This window comes from Pelodiscus sinensis, chromosome 9 (assembly GCF_052426305.1).
Source record: "Pelodiscus sinensis isolate ZL-2025 chromosome 9, ASM5242630v1, whole genome shotgun sequence".
NCBI classification, from domain to species: Eukaryota; Metazoa; Chordata; order Testudines; family Trionychidae; genus Pelodiscus; species Pelodiscus sinensis.
The window spans coordinates 65,333,314-65,356,148 of NC_143060.1; the positions used below are offsets into that span (position 1 = coordinate 65,333,314).

The 22,835-nt window shown below is 52.4% G+C and overlaps 1 protein-coding gene across 3 annotated transcripts in view; it reads left to right on the forward strand.

Annotated features, from left to right (window-relative positions):
- Positions 1 to 22,835, forward strand: part of PBX1 (PBX homeobox 1) — a 203,611-nt gene that overhangs the window by 162,622 nt on the left and 18,154 nt on the right. Inside the window, exons 3-8 of one of the 3 annotated variants that reach the window (XM_075936967.2) lie at positions 168 to 412; positions 7,045 to 7,235; positions 8,896 to 9,031; positions 14,744 to 14,903; positions 21,207 to 21,319; positions 22,538 to 22,627. In XM_075936967.2, the coding sequence (XP_075793082.1) occupies positions 168 to 412; positions 7,045 to 7,235; positions 8,896 to 9,031; positions 14,744 to 14,903; positions 21,207 to 21,319; positions 22,538 to 22,627 (935 nt within the window). The remainder of the gene's footprint in view (positions 1 to 167; positions 413 to 7,044; positions 7,236 to 8,895; positions 9,032 to 14,743; positions 14,904 to 21,206; positions 21,320 to 22,537; positions 22,628 to 22,835) is intronic. The other 2 variants (XM_075936968.2, XM_075936969.2) reach the window with 2 other exon arrangements.

Genomic DNA, 22,835 nt, shown 5'->3' on the forward strand with positions numbered 1-22,835 from the left:
AGGCCGGGGCAGACCCATGCGCTGGTGAGGCACTGCCAGCCGGGCTGGGTTTAACGGGTGAGCCAGAGGGGCAATAAGGCTTTGCTGTCAAGGGCTGGGTTGCCATTGAAATCAGGGCGCCAAACACCCAGCTAATCGTTCCCTCCCCCCTCTGTCTCTTCTCACAGTCCTGAGTATCCGGGGAGCCCAGGAAGAGGAGCCCACGGACCCCCAGCTGATGCGGCTGGACAACATGCTGTTGGCGGAGGGCGTGGCCGGGCCCGAGAAAGGAGGGGGCTCGGCGGCAGCGGCGGCCGCAGCGGCCGCATCCGGAGGAGCTGGTTCAGACAATTCCGTGGAGCATTCTGACTACAGAGCTAAACTCTCGCAGATCCGACAGATCTACCACACGGAGCTGGAGAAATACGAACAGGTAACCGGCTCATTCGCGGTGGCTGGGCGGAGGCTCTCCCCTCTCCTGGCCAGAGCAAAGGCAGGGTTTAGATGAGCCTCTGACCCAGGAAATAAACCCGGGCGAGGAATAATCAGCCAGCCCGGCGGAGGGAGGCTAAGGCAACAGAAAATGGAGCCGATAAGAGAATCGGCACGTTACCTACACACGGTTCTGTACGCTGAGCCTCTGTGGCTTTGTCAGCTGGAGCGCTAGTGACATCTATTGTCAAGGAGGCATGAGCGTAACTGTACCCGGTAGCTCAGAATTTCCTGAGACATCCACCGTTCTGGCTGAGATCTGTCTCAGGGAGCTGGTGAAAATTTCTGCACAAAAATGTTGGTTTTTTTTTTTTGTTCATCAGAAGAAAAACACGGTATTGTTTTAGCTGCAAAAACATGTTGCTGTCAACACGGGGGCGGGTTTGCGTTTTGCAACCTTTTCAGTGACGTGTGGTTTGAATCCAGGTTTGGTTTCCCAACGAGGGTCGGCCTTTGACTCCGAATCGTTCGAGAAATGCTTCAGTTACCAAAAAGCTCGTTTTCAGTATGAAAACCTGCCGTTTTACTTAAGGCTTTTGATTAAAATTGATAACGAATCCACTGAAAACGACCCTGGAAAAGTTGCGAAAAAAAGGCAGAACTGAGCCATTTCAAACTCTCTTGACTTTTTTTTTTTTTTTTGGCAGACAGACTTTTCAGTCAGCTCTCAGGGCGGGTGTAGGGTTAGCCAAAAGAGGACTGTTTGGGTTTTACCCTTGACCAAAAATATTCATCTCTCTGAGGAGTAAAAGGAGAGAGGAAGGCTTGTCCAGTGATTAGCGTCTTTGCTTGGGCCTCGGGAGGTCCCTGTTCCCTTAAAAACCCACCTAATGACTTGCCAGCCACACGGGAGGTTACCCATTTATCTGACGTCGACACTCACTTGTTTGCTGGTGCCTGGCTTCACCCCCACCCCGACTGTTCCCTGTTCTGCCAATGACTCACTGGTAGAGTGACCCTATTTCCCAAAGCGGAAACAGGACTCCACACAAAGTTGGCCCAAATGTTCCCTTCGCATGGGACTCGCTGCAGGATTTGTTTTTTCAGTGTAGATGTCCTCCGTGCCTCACTTTCCCACCTGTATATAGAATCATAGCACTGGAAGGGACCTCGAGAGGTCATCAAGTCCTGTCCCCCCCACCCATGGCAGGACCAAGCACCATCTAGACCGTCCCTGATGTCTCTCTAACCTGTTCTTAAATATCTCCAATCCCTAGACAATGGATTCCAGTGTTTCACCCCCTGACAGGCAGGAAGTTTTTCCTAATGTCCAACCTAAACCTCCCTCGCTGCAGTTTTAGCCCATTGCTGCTTGTCCTGTCATCAGAAGTTGAGAACAATTTCTCTCCCTCCTCCTGGTAGGTCCTTGAAAGCTGCTGTTATGCCCTCCCCCCATCTTTTCTTCTCCAAACTAAACAAGCCCAGTTCTTCCAGTCTTCCCTCATCACTCCTGTTCTCTAGACCTTTCATCATTCTTGTCGCTCTTCTCTGGACCTTCTCCAATTTCTCTACATTCTTCTTGAAATGTGGTGCCCAGAACTGGACACAAGACTCCAACTGAGGCCTAACCAGCGCAGAGTAGAGCGGCAGAATGACTTCACGTGTCTTGCTCACAACGCTTCTGTTCATGCAGCCCAGAATCATGTTGGCTTTTTTTGCTACAGTCTCCCACTGTTGACTCCTATTTAGCTTGTGGTCCACTGTGACCCCTAGATCCCTTTCAGCAGGACTCCTTCCTAGACCATCGCTTCCCATTGTGTACGTGTGAAACGGATTGTTCCTTCCTACGTGGAGCACTTTGCATTTGTCCTTATTAAACTTCATCCTGTTCACCTCAGACCATTTCTCTAGTTTGTCCAGATCATTTTGAATTAGGACCCTATCCTCCAAAGCACTTGCAACCCCTCCTAGCTTTGGATCGTCAGCACACTCAATAAGCGTCCTCAATATGCCATCATCTAAATCGCTGATGAAAATATTGAACTAGCCCCAAAAGGGATCCATGCATAACTCCACTTGTTCTGCCCTTCCAGCGTGACCAATAACTGCTCTCTGAGAATGAAAACAACAACAAATAGTCCTGCAGCACCTTAGAGCAGTGGTCCCCAACCACTGGAGGTTGCCGGGCGCCAGGGGGCGTGGCCGTTCACCCACCGGGCGCCAGAGGGCGGAGACACTTGCGTGCCCGGGGCCGGCGCTCCCCCCCAAGTGCCGCGTGCCTGGGGCCGGTGCTCCCCCCCCAAGCACTGCGCGCCCGGGGCCGGCACCCCCTCCAAGCGCCGCGCGCCCAGAGTGCGGGCGGCCAATCTGCGGCGCTCCCGGGGCCGGCACTCACCGTGCGCCATGCGCCCAGGGCCAGCTCCGGCACCATGCATGCGCCATGTTCCCAGGGCCAGGCCAGCCCCGAGCACTTGGCGGACGCACACAAATGCCCCCGCGGGCACCACCGTGTTGGGGACCACTGCCTTAGAGACTAACAAAACACGAAGATGGCATCCTGAGCTTTCTTGGGTACAACCCACTTCTTCAGCTGAATCTCTGAGAATGGTTATCCAACCAATTATGCGTCCATCTTATAATAGGCCTATCTAGGTTGCGTTTCCCTAGTTTGTCACGTGGGGATAACCACTTGCAGGAGAGTTTGTAAGGAGAAATACATTACAACTTGAGAGTCGTTTGGTTCCTATGGCGATGGGGGTGTAGGATGCAGAGAGGGAGGGAACATAATTCTTCCATTAGGAAGCATTCTCCCAAAAGGAAGTTCTTCTTCACACAGCGCATAGTCAATCTGTGGAACTCCTTGCCTGAGGAGGTTGTGAAGGTTAGGACTATAACAAGGTTTAAAAGAGAACTAGATACATTCATGGAGGCTAAGTCCATAAATAGTTATTAGCCAGTAGGGGTAGGGAATGGTGTCTCCAGCCTCTGTTTGTCAGAGGGTGGAGATGGATGGCAGGCAAGAGATGGTTTGATCATTACCTGTTCGATTCACTCCCTCTGGGACACTTGGCATTGGCCACTGTCGGCAGACAGGATACTGGGCTGGATGGACCTTTGGCTTGACCCAGTGTGGCCGTTCTTATGTTCATTATGAGACAATGAGTAGGGAGCCTTTTTGAACAGGCTGGGGGCTGCCAGGGGTGAAGTTGAACCTGGGCGGGAGGTCACCTTGGCCGAGGGAAAATGCCACCGATATCCTCGTGAAAAGTGGCTGAGCTTTGGCTAATTGAGGCGTGTTGGAACTGCCCATCGGAAGGGGACCGTATACGATTAGTCAGCCGTGTTGTCAGCGGCAGACAGTGGCGTTGTACTGTGCACAGACCTGTTTCTCACTGCCCGTCCCACCTCTCCCCCGTCAGACCCAGAGGCTGAACTCCTGTGTTTTGCTGCATGCGGCTTTCTATTTTGCAGACTATGAAGCTTTCAGCAACTGGCAGGCAGCTTGATTCAGCCAAAACACCTTGCCGGTGGGGGCTTCTGCTTAAAAACTCCCCCCAAAGTCACCGATTCCCTGGCCTTGGGCGGTAGGCTGCCTCCACCCAAGTGAGAATTTAGGAAATGTTTTGATGTTGGCGACTGTGCGTTTTTCACCAGAAAGTGCTCTATACCAGTAATTTCCCACTATTCTCTATTTGGGAGCCCTGTTTCATTCACTGCCCCTTGTACGTAAGTGACCCGTAGGGACTCTTTGCATGCATCGCATGCTTGACAACCATAAAAGAGCCAAAATGTATTACATTGTATAATGTGTTGCATTACATTATTTTGGAAATAGCCGGTGGTTGTGCAATTCAAGACTAAAGCATAATACAGGTGCATAAAGGGGCAGAGTTAAGGTTACACAACCTTAAGGTTGTCAATTTCTATTTTTCAAGTGCTTCACAAAGGAACCTTTGTTTACTGGGGTTCTTTTGAGCTTGGTATGCTGGGAAGAGGTTTAACCAAGCTTCTGACCAGCGAGTTGAGGACAGTCTGCACCACGAAGGCGTAGGACGCAACACACTTCATCTCTCAAGTCCTTCACCGAGAGCCTTGGGGTTACAGACCCGGCTATGTTTAATGGAATGGCAGAACTAGTACGATTGGTCGTTCTTAAAGGAACAGTTTGGCTTTAACCACGTGGGATGGAATTTGCAAAAGTACTTACAGGAAACTCCGTGGGATTTGCGCCTCACTTCTTGGCCTGCTTTTACAAGTCCTGCTTGTAGCTCATTGCGTGGACCAGCCCCCCAGCCCCAGGGTGGCCCCTTTGTGATGAACCCCTAGCAAAGGAATAACCAGCCCGCCCAGGAAAAGAGAGGAAATAAGTCACGAGACTGGGGCATGTGTTTGGCTCTGGGGGTGCTGTTTAAGCCCTTGGACTGTGCTGAGTGGTGGCTGAGTGGCTGAGGCTCTTGACTGTAATTCTGGACGGTGTGGGTTTGAGTCTCTCTCGATCTCATGGGGCAGGCCACCCCAGCTGCAAAATAGACCTGACCAATTGGGTTAGGGTGGCCAAAGGCAGCTGGCCGTCCCTGTGGCAAGCTTCTCCTGCATGCCGGAAGGTTCTGGAGATGTTTGGAACCTCCTCTCAGCCGGGCTTCGGGGCCCTTGGCCCGGGCTGGCCTTAGAGTCACAGGGCCCAGTGAGGGCAGCGAGCGAACCCGTTGGGATGGGCCTGGGGGCAGGCGGCCGCAAGCTGCCCCGTGTGAAGTAGGCGCACGGCTCCGTGTGCGTGGTGTGGGGGCCCAAGCGGCTGCCATGGTGGAGCCCAGAGCAGCAGTGTTCTGGAGGGACCCTGTGCTTTCCTCTTTGCCGGTCACCTCCCTGCCGGAGGGGGCCGCCGTCTGGATGGCTTTCCCTCCGGCCCGGCAGCCCCTGGCCGCATGGACGTGCCAGCATCTCCCGTGGCGGGCAGAGAACAGGAGAAAAGCCCAAGGCAGCCTCTCTCCCTGTGGGCCTGGGAGGAGTGGGGGGACCCCAGGTGGTGCGGGGGGGCCGTCCCGTCAGCGCACTAATTCCAGTGATTACCTGCTTGCCCTTTCCTGTCAGGCCTGTCTCGCTCTGCCTCGGCTGCCGTAATTATTATCATTATTGACGTGCTCTCCGAGGTGCTGGCAACCGGCTGCAGGTCTGTGTCACTTCTGCGCTTCCAGGCGCTTGCCGGGGGCTGTGACGCCGAGCCCCCTCTCCGGGACCTGCAGAACACACCGGCCCTGTCACCGGCATTCGAGCGCCCGGCCCCCGCTCCTCCCCCACGCGTGGCCGGCCCTTCCTTCGGCACCCCCCTCCCTGAGGGAGACGTGGGACCGTCCAAAAGCAGCAGCCATGGCCAGGGCAGAGCTAGGATGGCCCACCTCACATGCCTGGGGGGGTGTTGGTCTGACCCACCCTGCCAGGAGTATGGCTCCCAGAAGGACAGGACCGCGGTTCTGAGCTGAGGGCAAATCCCTGTCTTCTGACCAAATCCAAAGCAGACGCAGCGGGGGGGTGGGGGGGGGGAGGGGAGGTTTCCAGCCTTTGTCTCATACACAAGGTCCACTCCCCCTCGGCTGCTCGATTTGGGTCCGGCAGCCTCCCCAGGAAGCCCCGTTCTCTCCCCGGCGGGAGGAGAGAACGTTTTCTTCTCCCGGTGGACAGCCAGCCTCGCTCTTCCTTTTCCGTTAGGCCATTGGAGGGGGATCGTTTTTCTCCGTTCCACCGTCCCACGCCCCCTCCCAGCCCTGGGGCGGGAGTGAGTTGTCACGGGGAAGGAGCATTTACAGAGCTCTGTGCCCCTCACGGGAGGAGCCAAGAAGCATTAATCCGGGCTTGTTCTAAAGCCCATCGCTAATCGGAGAGGAGCGTTTGGACCTACATGTCCAGATACGTCTTCTGTGGCCTCCTCCCCTGTGGTATCTGAACATCTAGCGCAGATCTCCTCACAGCATACCTGCAAGGCAGGGACGTGCTTTTAGTGCTCTTACAGATGGGGAAACTGAGGCACGGAGCGACAAACTGACCTGCCTCAGGCCACGCAGGGATCCTGTGCAGAGGATGGAATTGAACCCCCTGGAACATCCTTCCTTTCTGATCCCTCTGAAAGCTCCCGTTCCGTTGTGGCTTCTGCGCGGTGACTCCCCGTGGCTGGGCGGGACGCTGGCCGGGCTGCTTCCCCTTGGACGTTTTTCTCCCGTTACTCGCTTCATCGGTTTCCCGGGAGGGCAGCGCCTCACCTGAGGGATGCAGAGGAACAAGGGGGGGACGGGAGCTGCAGTTGTGTATCTCCGGGGGTGGGGTCCGGAGTGGGGTGAAAAGCTGGCCCCGTACAGCCATGGGGATGGGAAGGAGAGGGCACGTGGCTTGGGGGATGAAGAGGACACAAGGTCGGGGGGTGGAAGCGAGCGGAGGGCTGCGATGGTTGAGACGCAGGGTGGGGATGTAGAGGACGGGTTACTGTCCAGTCTAAGGACGCTGCCCCGTGTGGGGCGTTTGTGAATCCTGGACTAGACACAACACAAAACAGCCGCGAGCTGCGTGGCCGGCCCCTCGCTCCGACCGCCGCCGAATGACCCTCCGATCCCGGGGTTTCTTTTGTTTTTCTTGCCGTCCCAGGCCTGCAACGAATTCACCACCCACGTGATGAACCTGCTGCGGGAGCAGAGCCGGACACGGCCCATCTCGCCCAAGGAGATCGAGCGCATGGTCAGCATCATCCACCGCAAGTTCAGCTCCATCCAGATGCAGCTCAAGCAGAGCACCTGCGAGGCCGTCATGATCCTGCGCTCCCGCTTCCTGGATGCGCGGTAAGTTCGCCGGGCTGGGGAGAACGCGTTGGGGAGGGCGGGGCGGCCTCGCCCCTCGTGCGACAGAGCAGCCGCTGCAAAGCTCTGCTGTGCCCGACGGAGGTGGGCCAACCCGCAGGCCGATCGAGGGAAGGCCCGGACCAGATGGGCTGGTGCAGTCTGCTGGTCCAAGAGGCGGGAGACTGGACTAACCAGAGGAACGGGCTTTGGCCCAAGGAGGAACTGAGCTCCCTTGGATTTCAGCTGGGTCTCTGGGGTCGCTCCACTTGGGCTGTGTGTAGACGATGTAGATTCGGCACATCGAAATGGCTAATGAGGCGGGGGCGTAAATATCCCGTGCCTCATTAGCATAAACATGGCCGCTGCTTTTTTCAAAACGGAGCTTTTTCGAAAAAAACCCCAACAAACCCCATCAATCTAGATGTGGATCTTTCAAAAAAATAAACCCTTGAGGGTTACAGGATCTGTCGAAAAAGGGTTTATTTTTCGAAAGATCCGCATCTAGATTGCCAGGGGGTTTTTTTTTCGAAAAAAAACTCCGTTTTGAAAAAAAGCGGTGGCCATGTTTATGCTAATGAGGCGTGGGATATTTAAATCCCTGCTTCCTTAGCAATTTCGACGTGGCTAATCTACATCTCTCTGTCGACAGAGCGGTGTTGTCTAGACGTACCCTTGGAGCCCTATCCCGACCCTGACTACCCTGTCATGTGAGCCTGCCTGGCGGCCAGGTCCTGAGCACCCCTCCGGCAGGTCATCAGAGCGGCCAGACTGGGGTCAGACCCAAGGTCCATCCAGCCCCGTGTCCCGTCTGCTGACAGCGGCCAATGCCAGGTGCCCCAGAGGGCGTGAACACAGCAGGGAACCATCACATGGTCCCTTCCCTGTGGCCCATTCCCAGCCTCTGGCAGACAGAGCCCAGGGACACCTGCTTGCTGTTTTCTGGGAACGGGCGGCTAGAGGTGCAAGATAGGTGACCAGCCAGCAAGGGGGAAAATCGGGACGCGGGGAGGCTATTAGACCAGCCCTAAATAGCAGCACTGTCCTATAAAATCAGGACACCTGGTCAGCCTCCTTAAAGATGAACGTGGCTACCCCCGGCTGGGCTGGAAACCTCTGCCCGGAGCAGGGTGTGGTGGGGTGAGCTCTCTGCTGCCTCGGGCCTCATCCACAAAACTAGGATGCCGCAGGAAGCAGAAGGCAGCTGGACTTTGCAAGCGGGGGTGTCACCTAGTGGTCACAGTCAGGCGTCGGAAGACTCGGGTTGAGTTCCCAGCTGTGCCTTTTCCTTGGGGAAATCGTGATCGCGTCTCTGGGCCGTCGGTAACTCAAGGCTAATCAGCTGGGGCTTCGCGTCCGTGGCATTGCGAAGCTAAACAGGCGAGAGGAACTTGGAAATATTCCTCCCGTCCGCGCTGGCAGCTAGAGTCGTCCGTGTTTGACTTGTAAATGGGGCTCGTTGGCTCTGCGAGCCAGAGGGAAATCCCCCTAACCCGCCTGTGCCGGCATATCAGATCTTTCTATTCACTAAGCCCCAGAGTCAGCCGGTTTCACTGCCGCGCTGAGGGGAAAGGAGCGGCCGTCTCCCAGGTCGTTGTGGGATGGCAGGTGTCCGGCGCGCAGTCCCTCCCTCCTGATTTTGTTCCGTTTTCTCCTTGCCAAGGCGGAAGAGACGAAACTTCAACAAGCAGGCGACGGAAATCCTGAACGAGTATTTCTATTCCCATCTCAGCAACCCTTACCCTAGTGAGGAAGCCAAAGAAGAGCTAGCCAAGAAGTGCGGCATCACGGTCTCCCAGGTAAGGGGACGGGCCGAGGGACTAGCACCAAGGGAACGGCCTCGCGTTTCTCCAGCTGAGCCCAAATAATCAGGCCAGCGTCTTCTCGCTGATCTCCACAGCGGTGGGGGGTGAGTGCTAGCCAGGGAGTAATTGGAGCGGAGATGGAAAATGGGGGACAAGGCCTGTTGAGCAAGAGGGGTGGCTTGGAAGGGGAATGACTGGGCAGTTGCTGGGAAGAGAGGAAGATGGACAAGTTGGGATGGTTGGGACATTGCAGAGAGAAGCAGATTTCGGCAGGAGAGGTTAAGGGGGCATCAGCAGAGCGGGAGCCAAACAAGACGACGAAGCAACTTCGGGGCCAGTGCTGCGTGTGGCCGGTGCGCGGCCACTCATGCTACAGCATGACCAAGTAACCCACGTGGAGCTTGGCAGGGGATTTGCTTGCCAGGGCCCTGTCAGCAAGATGCGTAGAGGAGGCCGGGGCTAGGGTGGGGTATCTGTCGGGAGGGCCGTGTGGCTGGAATGTGCAGGGTTGTCCCCACCCACGCAGAGCCACGGCGGGTAGTGACGCTGGCGTTTGCTGAATGTAGTGGTGCTCACGCTGGCCTATGCCCTTTCTTCATGGAAACCGGAGATTGGCTAGCTGCGCCCCGAGGTGTTCCTGTCTCATGAAGGGGCGAGTGAATGGCCCCTGTGATCTAGAGCATGGACCGACATCCTAGTGCAGACCCGTTGAGCCTCTAATTAGCAGCCGCCATGCTTGTGGTTGTTAATTATGCTCTGCCCCTTCCTTCTCGTTGCCCTCCCCCTCTATTTGGACGGTAGAGTCTGGATCCCATCGGCACGTCATCTTGCAGTCTTGCCTGCAGCCAATCCGCACGCTTGCCCGGAGCCAGCCACCCTGCCCTGCCTCGTGTTTGCAGACGGGTTCGTGGTGTCATTCGGGTCACACGTTCCCAGGAAGATGGCAACCGTAACTGGAACCAGACCCCCACCTCAGGACGGCTGTTCTGTTTCTCTGGGAGGAGCAACCTCAAACTAGAGACGATAGTTACCTGTAATCGTGAAGGAATCGTGCTAATTGCTCCTTACGTGCTCACTTAGCGACCTCCAATCAGCAGCTGTGTCATCTACCTCAGAAAACCCACCCGACCAGCCGTCCATGCCGTGGTTACGCATGGGAAACTGGGCCTGCTGGTTCAAACACATCACGCCGTCCTGATAGTGCATCCCAAGCTTTCAACTCATCCCTCATGTTCCTATGGGATCCAGCAGGGGTCCATTAACTTTTTCTGGCATTTGCCCGTCGTCTCTGCGCTCCCTCGCGCTTGGGACGGAAAGAGCCAGTTTCCAGGAGATCAGCTGTTCTCGTGAGCTGTCTCACCAAACTGTAATCGTGAGACATTGCTGCTCTCTTAAGGATTTCTACTCCTGCCAGCTTTCCCATGTGGCTTTTCAGGCCAACTGAGGTGCTGATCTGCACCAGGTCCCCGGAATACCCCTTTAGAAGACGCACAAACTCCCTGTGCTGTATCCACCTCCGTTCATGCTGCCTTGGGCTGGGCCCCTCGCACAAGCAAACATGATTCCATTGGCTCGTGGGCCCACAGAGAGAAAGACCAGAAAGAACCACTGTGATCATCTGGGCTGACCTCCTGCGTGGCCCGGGCTGAAACTCACCCAGTGAGGCATTCGGCCTGTATCTTCTGATCCAGCTTTTTTTAGCAAGACGTGCCTCCAAGGAAAGCCTAGATCTTGTTGCAAGAGGCGTCGGTGAACCACTCCTGGGTCTCTTTTCTCTGACTCAGAAATGGGCGTGTTCCTAACAATTGGAGCCCATTGAAGGTGCCATGAGATTTTTTTTTTTTTTTAACAACTTGGGCTGTTAATTCCTAACTTGTGGCCAACTTGCAATCTTAGTAGTTCCTTCTTGTCTCCCTTACTTTACTCGTTAGCCTGGGGGAGGAGAGAGGGAATGCTTTTCCCTTCCGGTGCAGGGTTACTTTGCTTTGCTAAATGGCCGCTCCCATCCCCTCCGGACGTGGCCACATTTCAGCCATGTACAAGAGGCTCCCTCCTCTCCCTGGGCAACGTTTGTCGAGCATTGTGGGATCCCTGTAGATGGAAGGCGGCATGGAAAAGGGTAGGGATTATGTATCTGTTTTCTAGGCAGCAAACCAAACAGTAATTATACAGCGAGTGCAAAACACTAGCTGGATATCTGTGACCAAACACCCAGCATTTAGAACGGGACAAGAACCTCCGATGTATCGCCCTAGTCTTAATTCAGGCTTGCGACCCCAGGGATTAGCCTACAGGAGACCAGCTCAAAGGTCTAAGAGGGGACACGCTAGAGCAGATGGACTACTGGGCTTCTCCAGTGAGGGGGGTATGCATAGAGGCCGCACGCCCGTTCTGATCTGCTCAGCATAAACCAGGATTCCTGGCTAGATGAATCAATGGCGTGAATTGCTGTACCCCGCAGGCAAGGCGCCGGTGCAGATGGACTTGTCTGGGAAATCCTGTACGAGCTGGCCATGGTTTCATAAAAGGAGGCCAAGATGTTCAATAGCAACGAGGGATGTTGGGTTCCCAATTAGACGGTCCACAGCATATTTGATTTTCAGGGGGGCTCTGAGCAGTAACCCACCCACACCCCCATTCGCCCCATAGTCAAACATAACCGTGCCTGATTCATGAGGACAGGTAGGTCCCCAGAGATTGCTGAGGGCAAGTGTAGGGGAAGGCGCTTGGGGAGTTGTCCATGACTGTCTAGTAGGGTATCTTGAAATGTTTCTGTGTCCAGGAAGCCTGGGAATGGCAAATTTGGCGTGGCAGCGAGTGTTCCCCAGGTTGGAAAGAGGGGGATTAGTTAAGGGGCACATTGACAATTGGCCTTGTTCACTGAGCTTCCAGAAACGAGCTGCCACAAGAAAGGAGCTTAGCACGTCTTTTGGCTCTGAGGTTAGGATCCAATACAGATAAGCAGATCGAGGTCGGTTAAACCCGAAGTTTCCTATCACCGTCCTCAAACCTTCCACCCCAAACCATGAACCTCACCGGAGACCAGAAAAAAATTCAGCCAACTTCCTCCCTCCCCGTTATTCCTTCCTGCTGCTGCCTCTGCCCCGTGGGGCTCCATCTGGAACCAAAATGCCATGATTCCCAGTTCCACGGCATGCCGCGCAACTGGAAGGAAGAGGAAGTCCAAAGCTGCTCAGATGAGTTTCTAAGGTTGGTGGAGCTTGTCTGAGAAGAACACGTCCTCATCAGGAGTTTCTCCATCCAACCCGTCCATCTGTGAGAGGTTTCTAAAGTGGCACCACTATAGTGGCTGGAAATTTACTCTTTTGATGACTGGTAGGGGTTTGGGCCTTTCCTGAACCTCTTTCCTAAGTAGTTAAGTCACAGTGTAAAAATCCATGAGGATCGCACCTTGCAACCTTCCTAATGATCCATCTAAGGCCTGGAAATAGGGAATGCCGTTGATTTAACAAGGGGTGGAGACAAGTCTGCTTAGCACTGTCCAGTGTGTAAATCTGATGACCAAGACATCCTGTCAATGGACTTTCAGCCCTCAAAAATGGAGTCCGGTTTCATTTCAGCCTGGTTTTGAACAGTCCCTTGGGCACCGATGGATGTTTGCCATGACTGGCCTTTCTCGAGTGGTAGAGGGACAACTCCAGATAAGACACCCAAAACCTGCTTCCAAAACTCAAGCCCAAATCTTTTCGATACTTTTGAAAGTGCCAGTTTCACTACCATGGCTGTGGCTGCCCTTTGTGCTGGTTTCATAGATGGCACCAGGACGGAAGTTGACAGATCTGGAGACCGTTCTCAGCATTACCCTTGATGTGCGCTATGGTCTGTGGGGTGAGACTTGACCTTTCTCTGCTGCAGTTTCCCTGTTTGTCCAAGGACAATGATTCTTGCCTGCTTTTCTAAAGTGCTGTGAGGTTGATGAGCGCAACACACTGTGTAGGTGTCAAGAGGCACCGTGGCCACCTGGTTCCAAGTAAGACTGCGCCAGGTTTGAGAGACACCAAAAAGCATCTGAGATTTGCAAACGGAACTTGTGAGAAACGCAACCTGATTTTGCTGACATAAGAATTGTACATGTTTCTGACGAACATCCAGACTCCATACTTGCAGGTGCTTACCAGATCCTTTGGGGATTGCCTACCCCAAATCTTTATGCAATTGACGCAGCGCAATGTTCTATAAAATCCTCAATGGAGACCAATTGCAATTAACCAATTGGAGCCTCATTGTTAATTTCGCTCCCTGTTGCCCTGTGAGATGGATTCGTGGCACGGGGCCAGATGGTCAACGGAGGTCGACGTCCACCCCAGCCACTAGTCTGGCCTGTACTTTTCCATTTTTTTAATTGCGTCGGAAGAAGTTGCGTCGGTCTTTATAAATCACCAGTCACCCTGTTTCGTTCTGCAAACCGGTGGGCAATCGAGGCACGAAGCATGCAGCAGCCTCTGCAAAATTCTGTTGAAGCACCTTCATTGACGTCTGCCTTTGCCTTTCCCCACTCTGTGTCTGGTGTTATGAGCAGTGGGGGTGCATGATCTGAGTGGAGTTTGGGATTCACACCACCTGTCAGTGTCGTGCATTGGGGCACCGATCTGAAACGAAGGAGCCGGCCAAGCCTCCAACCATCTCCATTTTCTGACTAGGTTTAAATTGGATTAAGAGCGTTCACAGAGGTGGTGCCCTGCTTTAGCTAAGATGTTAACTCTTTGGTTATGTTGGTCAGGTCTACACACAGTTTTACCAGAGCAAGCAGTGCAGCAGCTGTCAATTCTTCTGGGTTGTGCTCCAAAAGCAAGGTTCCAGATGCAAAATTTGGATCCCCATCTGCATCCGTAGCCGCAAAATGAGCTGTGGGTAGCCACATCCGTGGCTATGGACAACTGCAACGATAAAGCGGAGAGCTGCAGATTTGTGGGGCTCTAGACGTGATCGAGCCAGAACAGAAGAATTTCCTGGATACCCGGATCATTCGGCCGAAGGAGGGTTTTTTGTTTTGTTTAATGAAAATCTTTCTCGTTGGTGTTGGGACTCTGAACCCAGCAGCCTGGAGAAACCGGAAGTGAAACTGACCAGGCTAATGTCACTGTCCCACTCTGAGTGGAAACCAGCAGCACAAATAATGAAAAGCAAACGAGATTTTAAAATCCTACCGCATTGAATAGCTGTCTCAGGGGTTCCATTGAAAGCTGGCTCCCTGAGTCCTGTGATCACAGGAGGATCCCAGCTTTTGCAAGTAAGCTGACAGCCTTCACTGCAGCAAAGAAACGCTTTAAAACATGACCTATGCGCACTCTAGAGGCTCACATTCCAAAAGAGCGGTGTGCCCCCTTGCCCCACTTTTAAAAACAAATCTCATGAACGTTAAACCAGTCTCATGCTTTAAAAAACCTCGTGATTGTGGAATTCGTGGGTTGCCAGTCTCGTTAATCTTCGCCATGTGCGAAGTCGAAAGAGCAGACCTGTGCACGATTGGTTTTTATACTGCCCTGGGGTTTCACTGGGGTTGGGATAGAGTCAGCAGATGGAATTGCTTCCTTGCAACGCTTTTAGACAAAAACCTGCCGTGCTTAACGTGCTTTATTCCCTGTCCCTAAACCCCTTTCCTCCCCCCCTCCCCCGCCCCATCCCCAGCAAACTGTGTCAAAGGTAAAACGTTAACGTCTTTGTCTTTTCTTGAACTCGCTCTAGGTATCAAACTGGTTTGGAAATAAGCGAATCCGGTACAAGAAGAACATAGGTAAATTTCAAGAGGAAGCCAATATTTATGCTGCCAAAACGGCTGTCACTGCTACCAATGTGTCAGCCCATGGAAGCCAAGCTAACTCACCCTCAACTCCCAATTCAGCTGGTTAGTTTTTTTTTTTTGGGTTGTTATTGTTCGTTTTTGTTTTTTAGTTTGTTTTTCCTTTAATCTCTGTGTTTTCTTTGCTTTTCTTTTTTCCGTTTTCGTTTTTCCGTTGGTTGGTTTTTATGTAATTTTTACGACCGCAAAGGATTTACTTTTTTTCGTTTTTTTTTTTTTCCCATTCTGTTTTTTGGTTTGGAAAAGCGATGTGCTCATGCCGTGTCACCGATGGTCACGTGTTGGGGTTTTTGCATGGATTAAAAATTCGCTTGAGTTGCTTGCTCCTCAGAAGGAAAAAAATTGTCCGTGCACAATTGATTTACTTCACCTGGGGCTGAAAGCATGAGTGACCCCGATCTAAAAACCACCACCAAAAAAGACCCAACACTTACAGGATGTTCCAGATCATGCTATTTTCAGTCTGTTTTGTGTGGATTTTTATACTTCCGTTTTTTGTCCGCACCCACCATAACGTCTGGATTACCTGCAAGTTATGTGTTCTGTGTGGATTTTATTTTTCTTTACTATCCGTATTAGCTGAGATCTTCTAGCTTCAAGGAAATCCAGTGGGTGGGTTTGTCTGTTTCCCACCTCCTCCCTCCCTTCCTTAGCTGTTTGTGTTTTTTGTCATTTCATTTGCTGTAAGGGACAACTGTGTGTGTGATCAGTTCCTCTTACCCAGATTTCAACTCTTTGGCTAAAGAGCTATGACACGCCGCCTGTTTAAATCTAGCGGCAACATGCGCACGGTGCCACCAGATAGAACTGGCGTTGTTCCAAACTGTACATGTTTAGATACTTTGTGCTGAGAGTTGAAAGCGAGGGGCGATTTGGCTCCTAATGTAAAGAAACAGAGGTTAACTTAACGGCTGCCATGTGATTTAAATATATATGTATGTATGGATATATGCTTCTTTTGCTTTAAGGAGGGAAATGTGAATATGCTTAATTATGCATCGTTCAGCTTGGTCTATAATTAGACGCTCCTTTCTCCAGTGCATAAGTGGGCTGATTTCAGGCATGCACAGATGTAGGGCCCTGCAGAGATGTGAAACAGGCCGTGGGGATTTTGGTGTTCCTGGAACTATATTTCTCCTTCTGAGGAAACCTAACGTCACGCCAGTACTTGGTCTGACCTTTCCAGGCGATCTCGAGAGAGGTGATCTTTTGACCTACACGCTGCATGAGTTAGATGGGCAGAGGGTAGGGAAAACAGGACAAGAGTGAAGTCAAATAAAACGTCACGCTGCGTAGCGAGGGGACCGTGATGTGGGGGGAGTGGAACAAACGGCTCACTTTTTCTCCAAAGAATCCTTCGGGGGCTTGAAACGCCAATCTGTTCCCTTGCTGGATTTTTATCAGGTACTCCTTTAGTGCAAGTCCCGTGCTTTGGCTTTACAGATCGGTTTCCACCACCTGCTGCTGACTTATCTGGAGGGATTCAATGGGAACTACAGATTGGTTTGGGTTATGATTCAGGGCACAAGCCGGCCTTTCACTGTTGGGGGATCGGTTTCCCTGGCGAGCAGGCGATCGCATATCTGTCCCCGCTGGATTGTTTCTCACATCTTTCTCTGTAGCATCTGGTACTAGAGGCAGGGAATTGGACGAGACAGACCCCAGGTCTGACCAGCCCCAAAATTCCTGTGCTTCTGTGCTCTTGCCCCACCCTGCACAAACGGGCTTTTCAAGAGACTCAGGCTTGTTATTGTAGGGTTGCTCAGGCAGGAGTACTCATTGGCAGCACAATTTTTTTTCCCTCCTTTCAAGCACCTCACATAGTTTGCAAACTTCTAAATCCTTTTAATCAGGTTCATTTCTAGCATCCCAGACCCCCGTCCTGTGGCTGCCCCAGGTGAATCCTGCTTCAATGACAGTCTGTCCTTGCGGTATTCCCCACCAGTGACAGCATGGCTGTGTAACAGGTCAATTACCTGGGCCCTCCTCTCCCAAAGCACGTGTCCACACTCCAAAATTACGTGCGCTTCTTCTGGCAATGTCGCTGCAGGCGGCGGGGAAAGGGCTGTAAGAAGGACACTTGTGATCTTGCCACCATGCCATGAAAATCATCCCTTTCACTTTCAAAAAGGGATGTGACCTAGGAAATACCTCAGTTTCCCCACCTGCAGATCAGGCTAAGTCTGCTTCCTGTGAGGGTTGTGAGGCGTCATTTGTTAGCATCTGGGATCCACAGATGGACAGTGCATAGGTACATAGTTCACCTAGTTGTTAACAGGAGAGTGCCCTCACAGATAAAAATACATCACCACACAGGAGCTGAGTGACTGGAGCAGTAAGCAAGCAGTTCCTGGGGAAGCTATCAGTCCCCTGGACGAAGGGCTGTCTTTGGGGAAAGTCCCTCTCCGGAGTCAGGGCGGGAGATGGAGTTGAAGAGGCCAAATGGCTGGAGCTGACAGGAGCAAACGCTGCAGGAAATGGTGGAGAAGTAAAAGGAGTATTTCTTCACCCAGTGCACAGTCAACCTGTGGAACTCCTTGCCAGGGGATGTTGTGAAGACCAGGATTTTAACAGGGTTCAAAAAAGAGCTAGATAGATTCTTGGAGGTTGGGTCCATCAATGGCTAATAGCCAGGATGAGCAGAGATTGTCAGAGGCTGGGGATGGGCGACAGGGGAGGGATCACTTGATGATTCCCTGTTCTATTCACTCCCTCTGGGGCACCTGGCACTGGCCACTGTCGGCAGACAGGACTCTGGGCTAGGTGGACCCAGTATGGCCATCCTTACGTTCTTACGAAATGCTGATTCAAGGAGGGACTGGGGAGTGCCGAGGGATAAAGAGGTGGGACAGAGAGGAGGTGGAAGCGAATAGAAACGAGGAAGGACGACGGGCTATGAGCAAGTCATGAAGACGTTTGAATATTAGGGAGCAACTGGGAATTGGATGGGGAAATCACAGGAATTAGAGGTGGAAAATACCTGTTTAGACGCGTCTAGTCCCTCTCCCCTCCAGGGTCCGTGCACTCAAGTTTACGCTGAAACCTACCGGTGGTGGTAACCTTGTCAATGGCCCACGGACCTGAAACGACCAAAAGTTTCTGTGCCACATAAGCAAAAATGACTCAATGAAACCTTGCAAAAGCCTCCTGCAGGATATTTCAGGCCTGGGAGATTTGGCTCCAGCCTGCTCCAGGACAGATCCTGGTGGTGTGCGCTTGACAGGGAGGCAAAGTCCTTTTCTGATTTGCCAGGGTGAGGAATTGACTCTCTCCTGGGCTCGTACAGGCTTTCTTCGATAGCATGTTCCCTGGCGCCATGAACCCATGGGTTTTAAATGGACCACGTCTGGAAGCGTCTGTCACTTTCCGTAGGAGGCTGTTTCACAGCCGAAGCCAACACTGTCCAATCTTCTCCCCAAATTGAATAGTATTGAAGGACCTACACGCTAAATGGCAGCTGTTACGTTTCAGCGCTTGTGGGGTTCCAGGTCAGGTTGCTCGAGCCTTCAAAACCTGGAGCCCGAAAACGTGGGCTCCTTAGAGTGACGGATTGGCTCCGTGGTGGACCCGCGTTGGATTGGTGCGTTTAGATGGCCCCTCCTAAGCTGATGTCCCTTAGATACTGCTGGCACCCCTCTTGCCCACTCTCCCACACCGGCAGCTTCTCCGAGACCCTGGGCCCTCGTCATCTTCACACATGACTTGTAGGCAGACAACAGAGTGCTGAAGCAGCGCTCCCGACAGCGGCGAGTGCCAGCGCAGCAATTACTGCTCTGATACAAATGCATCTGTACATGTAGCACATTGGTATGCGCATATTTACCACTGCATCTCCATCAGCAGCAAGGCGTATTTAACGTTTATGGAGGCACATAGATTGTAAGTGTACACCGTGCCAGTAGCGGTGTATATCTTCCAAATGGCCTCTCGCACGCCCCTTGTGATTTCCAAGAGACTGCCGCCTATCCGAATTAGAGTTTGCGGCTGTTTATTTTCTTTTCTTTTTTCTGTTCTGCGAACTGGTTTCTTACCTTTCATGTCGGCGAGGCGGAGGTTGGTTTTTGTTGATTTGAAACTGGGAGAGGGGAGGTTGGAATAAAATAGTTGCCCCGGTGGAGACAGAGCAATTCTGCGCCGCCGGGGACGGGAGTGTTGTCTAGCGGTTAGCGCAAGGAGCAGAGGCGGAGTCTTGAGTTCTGCGCCTGCCTTCGCCACTTACTTGCTGTGTGTCCTTGAGACCATCATTTCACCTCTGGGTGCCATTGTTTAAGGAGAAATAACGATTTTCGCCAATCTCTTGTGGGGCTAAACTAATTCTGGTTGGCAAAGTGCTTGGCAGGTTTCACAGGAGAGATGCGATACAAATGCAAAATAATATTATTGTCATTTTGCCTTTCTAGTGATGATAATAATAATAATAAAATTAATAAATAACAACTCCAGATGCAGAAGGAAAATGGAAGTTGTTCGCTTGCTAAACAAGAGATGTGGAGGATTCAGTATTGCTGCATACTGACTTGTTCCTATTGATTCTTACTCTTGGATCACTCTTTGCAACTTACGGGGCAGTGTTTTGTAGCAGCACGGCTGCAGTAGCCTTCACTGGTTGTGTTCTTCCCAGCACGTTCAGTGTCTAATTCACTAATGTCATGGAGTCTTTCTGTTGGCCACGGTGAGGTTTAGGTCAGGCTTGTATCGCCGAGGGATCTCCCTGTCTCCCTTTCATTTTGAGACCTTCTGCAGTTTCGTAGGAGAGGGCCTTGTGAAGAGACACTTCAAGTATCTAGAAGGGTGTCACAAGGAGGAGGGAGAAAGATTGTTCTCCTTGGCTTCTGAGGACACAACCAGTAGCAATGGGCTTAAATTGCAGCAAAGGAGGTTTAGGTTGGACATTAGGAAAAAATTCCTCTCTGTCAGGGTGATTAAGCACTGGAATAAATTGACTAGGGAGGTTGTGCAATTTCCATCATTGGAGATATTTAAGAGCGGGTTAGACAGGCATCTGTCAGGGATGGTCTAGACGGTGCTTGGTCCTGCCATGAGGGCAAGGACTGGACTTGATGACCTCTTGAGGTCTCTTCCAGTTCAAGTATTCGATGAGTTGATGATTCTATGAGCAGGGACCAGCACTGGCCAAATTCTTAATAGCAGAGCTCACTCATTGACTTCCTGTCCCCGTTTCAGGAGCAGGTTCCATCAGAGGAGGGAGCTAGGTGGTTGATTTGTTTCCGAGCTTACGCATGACTCTCTGTTGGGCAATTCCGCCAAGACGATGGTTGCCGATATGGGCTGCAAGGGGGTGGCAATTTGAGCAGCGCGGGTTTGGGTCTCTACAGTAGCGCTGACCTGGGCCCCTGAAAGTCTCCCTCTTGCCCGGCGAACATCATGTCGATAACCCAGCTTTGCACGTTGAGCTTTCTCACACTTAAAGCGCTGAGCTGCACGAGAGTTTTGAAATAATCCCAAGAAACCTCCCCCCCCCGCCCATGCGTCCCGGTTGTGCAATGATTTTGTTTCCTCTGCTCGGTGGGCAGGGAACGTGGTCGGGCACCTCAGAGCCGGAAGCAGAAAACCTTGTTTCTGCAACAAACATGTTTCTGTCCAACCCGGTTGTCTCTCTTATTATCGTTGGGGTGACTAGTGCATGCGGGGGGAATCTCTGCTCTGTAATTTGCTTGCAGAGTTCACCGGTGCTAGGCAGCTGGCATGGAAAGGGCGAAGAGATCCTCTCATGGTCCATCATGGTTCCTTGGGTTGCCTAACCAATGACACTAATCTGCCAGAAATGTGGGATGCCAAAGGAGGTTAAGAGAAGGCTATACAAAGCCTTCCGATGGAAGCCTGCTGCCCCGGCCTGATGAATTTGACCAGTAATGGATGTACCGTGCAGCACACCTTTTTATAGCCTACCTCCTCGAACGCACGTTCCACACTTGTCTCCCCAGCCGTCCTCCTTGAACCTCTGTGGGAGTTCTGTCCTGGGGGGAGGACAGAATCTGCCCTTTCCGCACGCGGATGTTCAAAATTGCCGAAAGGCTTTGGCCACGCTTCGATGGAAGGAAATTGGGCACCCCAGTCCTCTAGGCTGGGTTTTGAAAGTATCCGTCCCCCTGTTGGGAAGCTGTGGCAGGACAAGCCTGCTGTTGAAATATAATAATGTATGGCTTGGTATAACCTCACAATTGCACCCTTTTTTTTGCTTGCACTGTTCTTCATACTACTAACTGACTGTGTGTTTTATTTTTGTTTTGGGGTTGCTTTGCATGTCGTTCTTTCCTCTTGGCTGAGAGTTGCGGGGTGGATCCTTTTCCTTTCTATGATTCAGGTGCCTCACTCTTTCCTTTCCAGGTTCTTCCAGTTCTTTTAACATGTCAAACTCTGGAGATTTGTTCATGAGCGTGCAGTCACTCAATGGGGATTCTTACCAAGGGGCCCAGGTTGGAGCCAACGTGCAATCACAGGTAGGGACCCATCCGATGTGCTGCCAGCGAATGCGTTAGTGTTGGAAGAGCCCTTGATTGTATTGGCATTTCCCACTCTGGCCCCAAAAGAGAAATCCGAAGGGGTGCAAACAAACCAATCGGACAAACCCACAAGCAAAACGGCCCGCCCCCCACCAAACCAAACCATTGTCTTGGGGAATCTTGCCCACACTTTGTGAATGCATTTGGCTCTGGCTTGTTAGCGTGCGTTCGGAGAGGTTTCCAAGTGCAGGCGTGTGGCTCCAATGACGTTCGCCCAGGTCTAGCGCGCTTGCTTTATGTTTCAAGGGGCGGGACCTGCTGCTCGTACGGGTGTCTCGTGTGCCAGGCTTCCGCTCGTTCGCTCGGTGCCGATGCTTGGTGTGTGCTGAAAGGAGAGCGAGGCTGAAATGTACCAATATGGCCCGTTTTAATTAACAACCAACCGCGCAGGCTTAGGCAGTCCCGCTTGAGTCTGATGAGACAGGGAAGGGCTTTGGGGCATCCTTTCAGGAACATCAGCAGCTGTGGACAGCAGAGGGTCATGCCCGTGAACGATCTGAGATGCACGTACGGTCGTCTGTAGGCTTCTCGCTTCCCATCCACCCCAAGAAGTCCATGGACAGTCAGGGCTTTTCAGATGGCAGGAGGTGATGCCCATTCAAACATGTCCACCTTGGCAAAGAGCATTTCTATGTCACATGGAGCCTGGATGCAGAACAAGGCGTCATGGATGGGGATCAACCAACGTGTGGCGTGGGACGGTCATTGGGGGAGTGGGAGAGACCTCTTGCCATGGTCCGTATGCACGTTTCATGCCCTTGAAAGCAAGTAGAGGAGCCACGTGAACAGAGATCCCCTAGATTTTGTGTCTCTTCGGTCGATATGGGCACCCCGGGGTTGAAGTATGGAGGGGCAGAGATCGGGAAGTGGAGTCCAGAGCTCCCGTCATGAGCAGCAGCAAGCCCCCACCGGGTTTGCTTTCCTCCCCCCGTCTTTGCTGTGATGCTCAGAACTTACAACCGACAGTTATAGTGCCGGCGGGAGCGGGGGGAGGGAGGGGAGGTGTCCTCCATCTTCCACCCCAAGAGCTGCTCTGAAAACGATCGTGATGTTTGGCGGTTGTTGAATAACGCGTCCAAATGCAAACCAGAGCAGCTTTGCTTAATCATCTCTCTCTGTCTCTAACTTTCTCCCTTTTGTTGTTGGTTTGTCTAGGTGGATACCCTTCGCCATGTTATCAGCCAGACAGGAGGATACAGTGACGGACTTGCAGCAAGTCAGATGTATAGTCCGCAGGGCATCAGTGTAAGAAAAATAGGCTTGTTTTTCTTTTCCTTTGTGTGCGTGTGTGTGTGTGTGTGTGCGAGCGTGCGCACGCTTTGGTTTTGTTCTCTCTCACTCCCAATTATTTCAAAGCCATAGGGCTCAGAATGCCACTTAGTAGCACTTGTCTTAGCTTTACGGTCACCTAGTTTATTGCTTCTGTATCGGTCACGCCGCCGGCAGAGTTCTG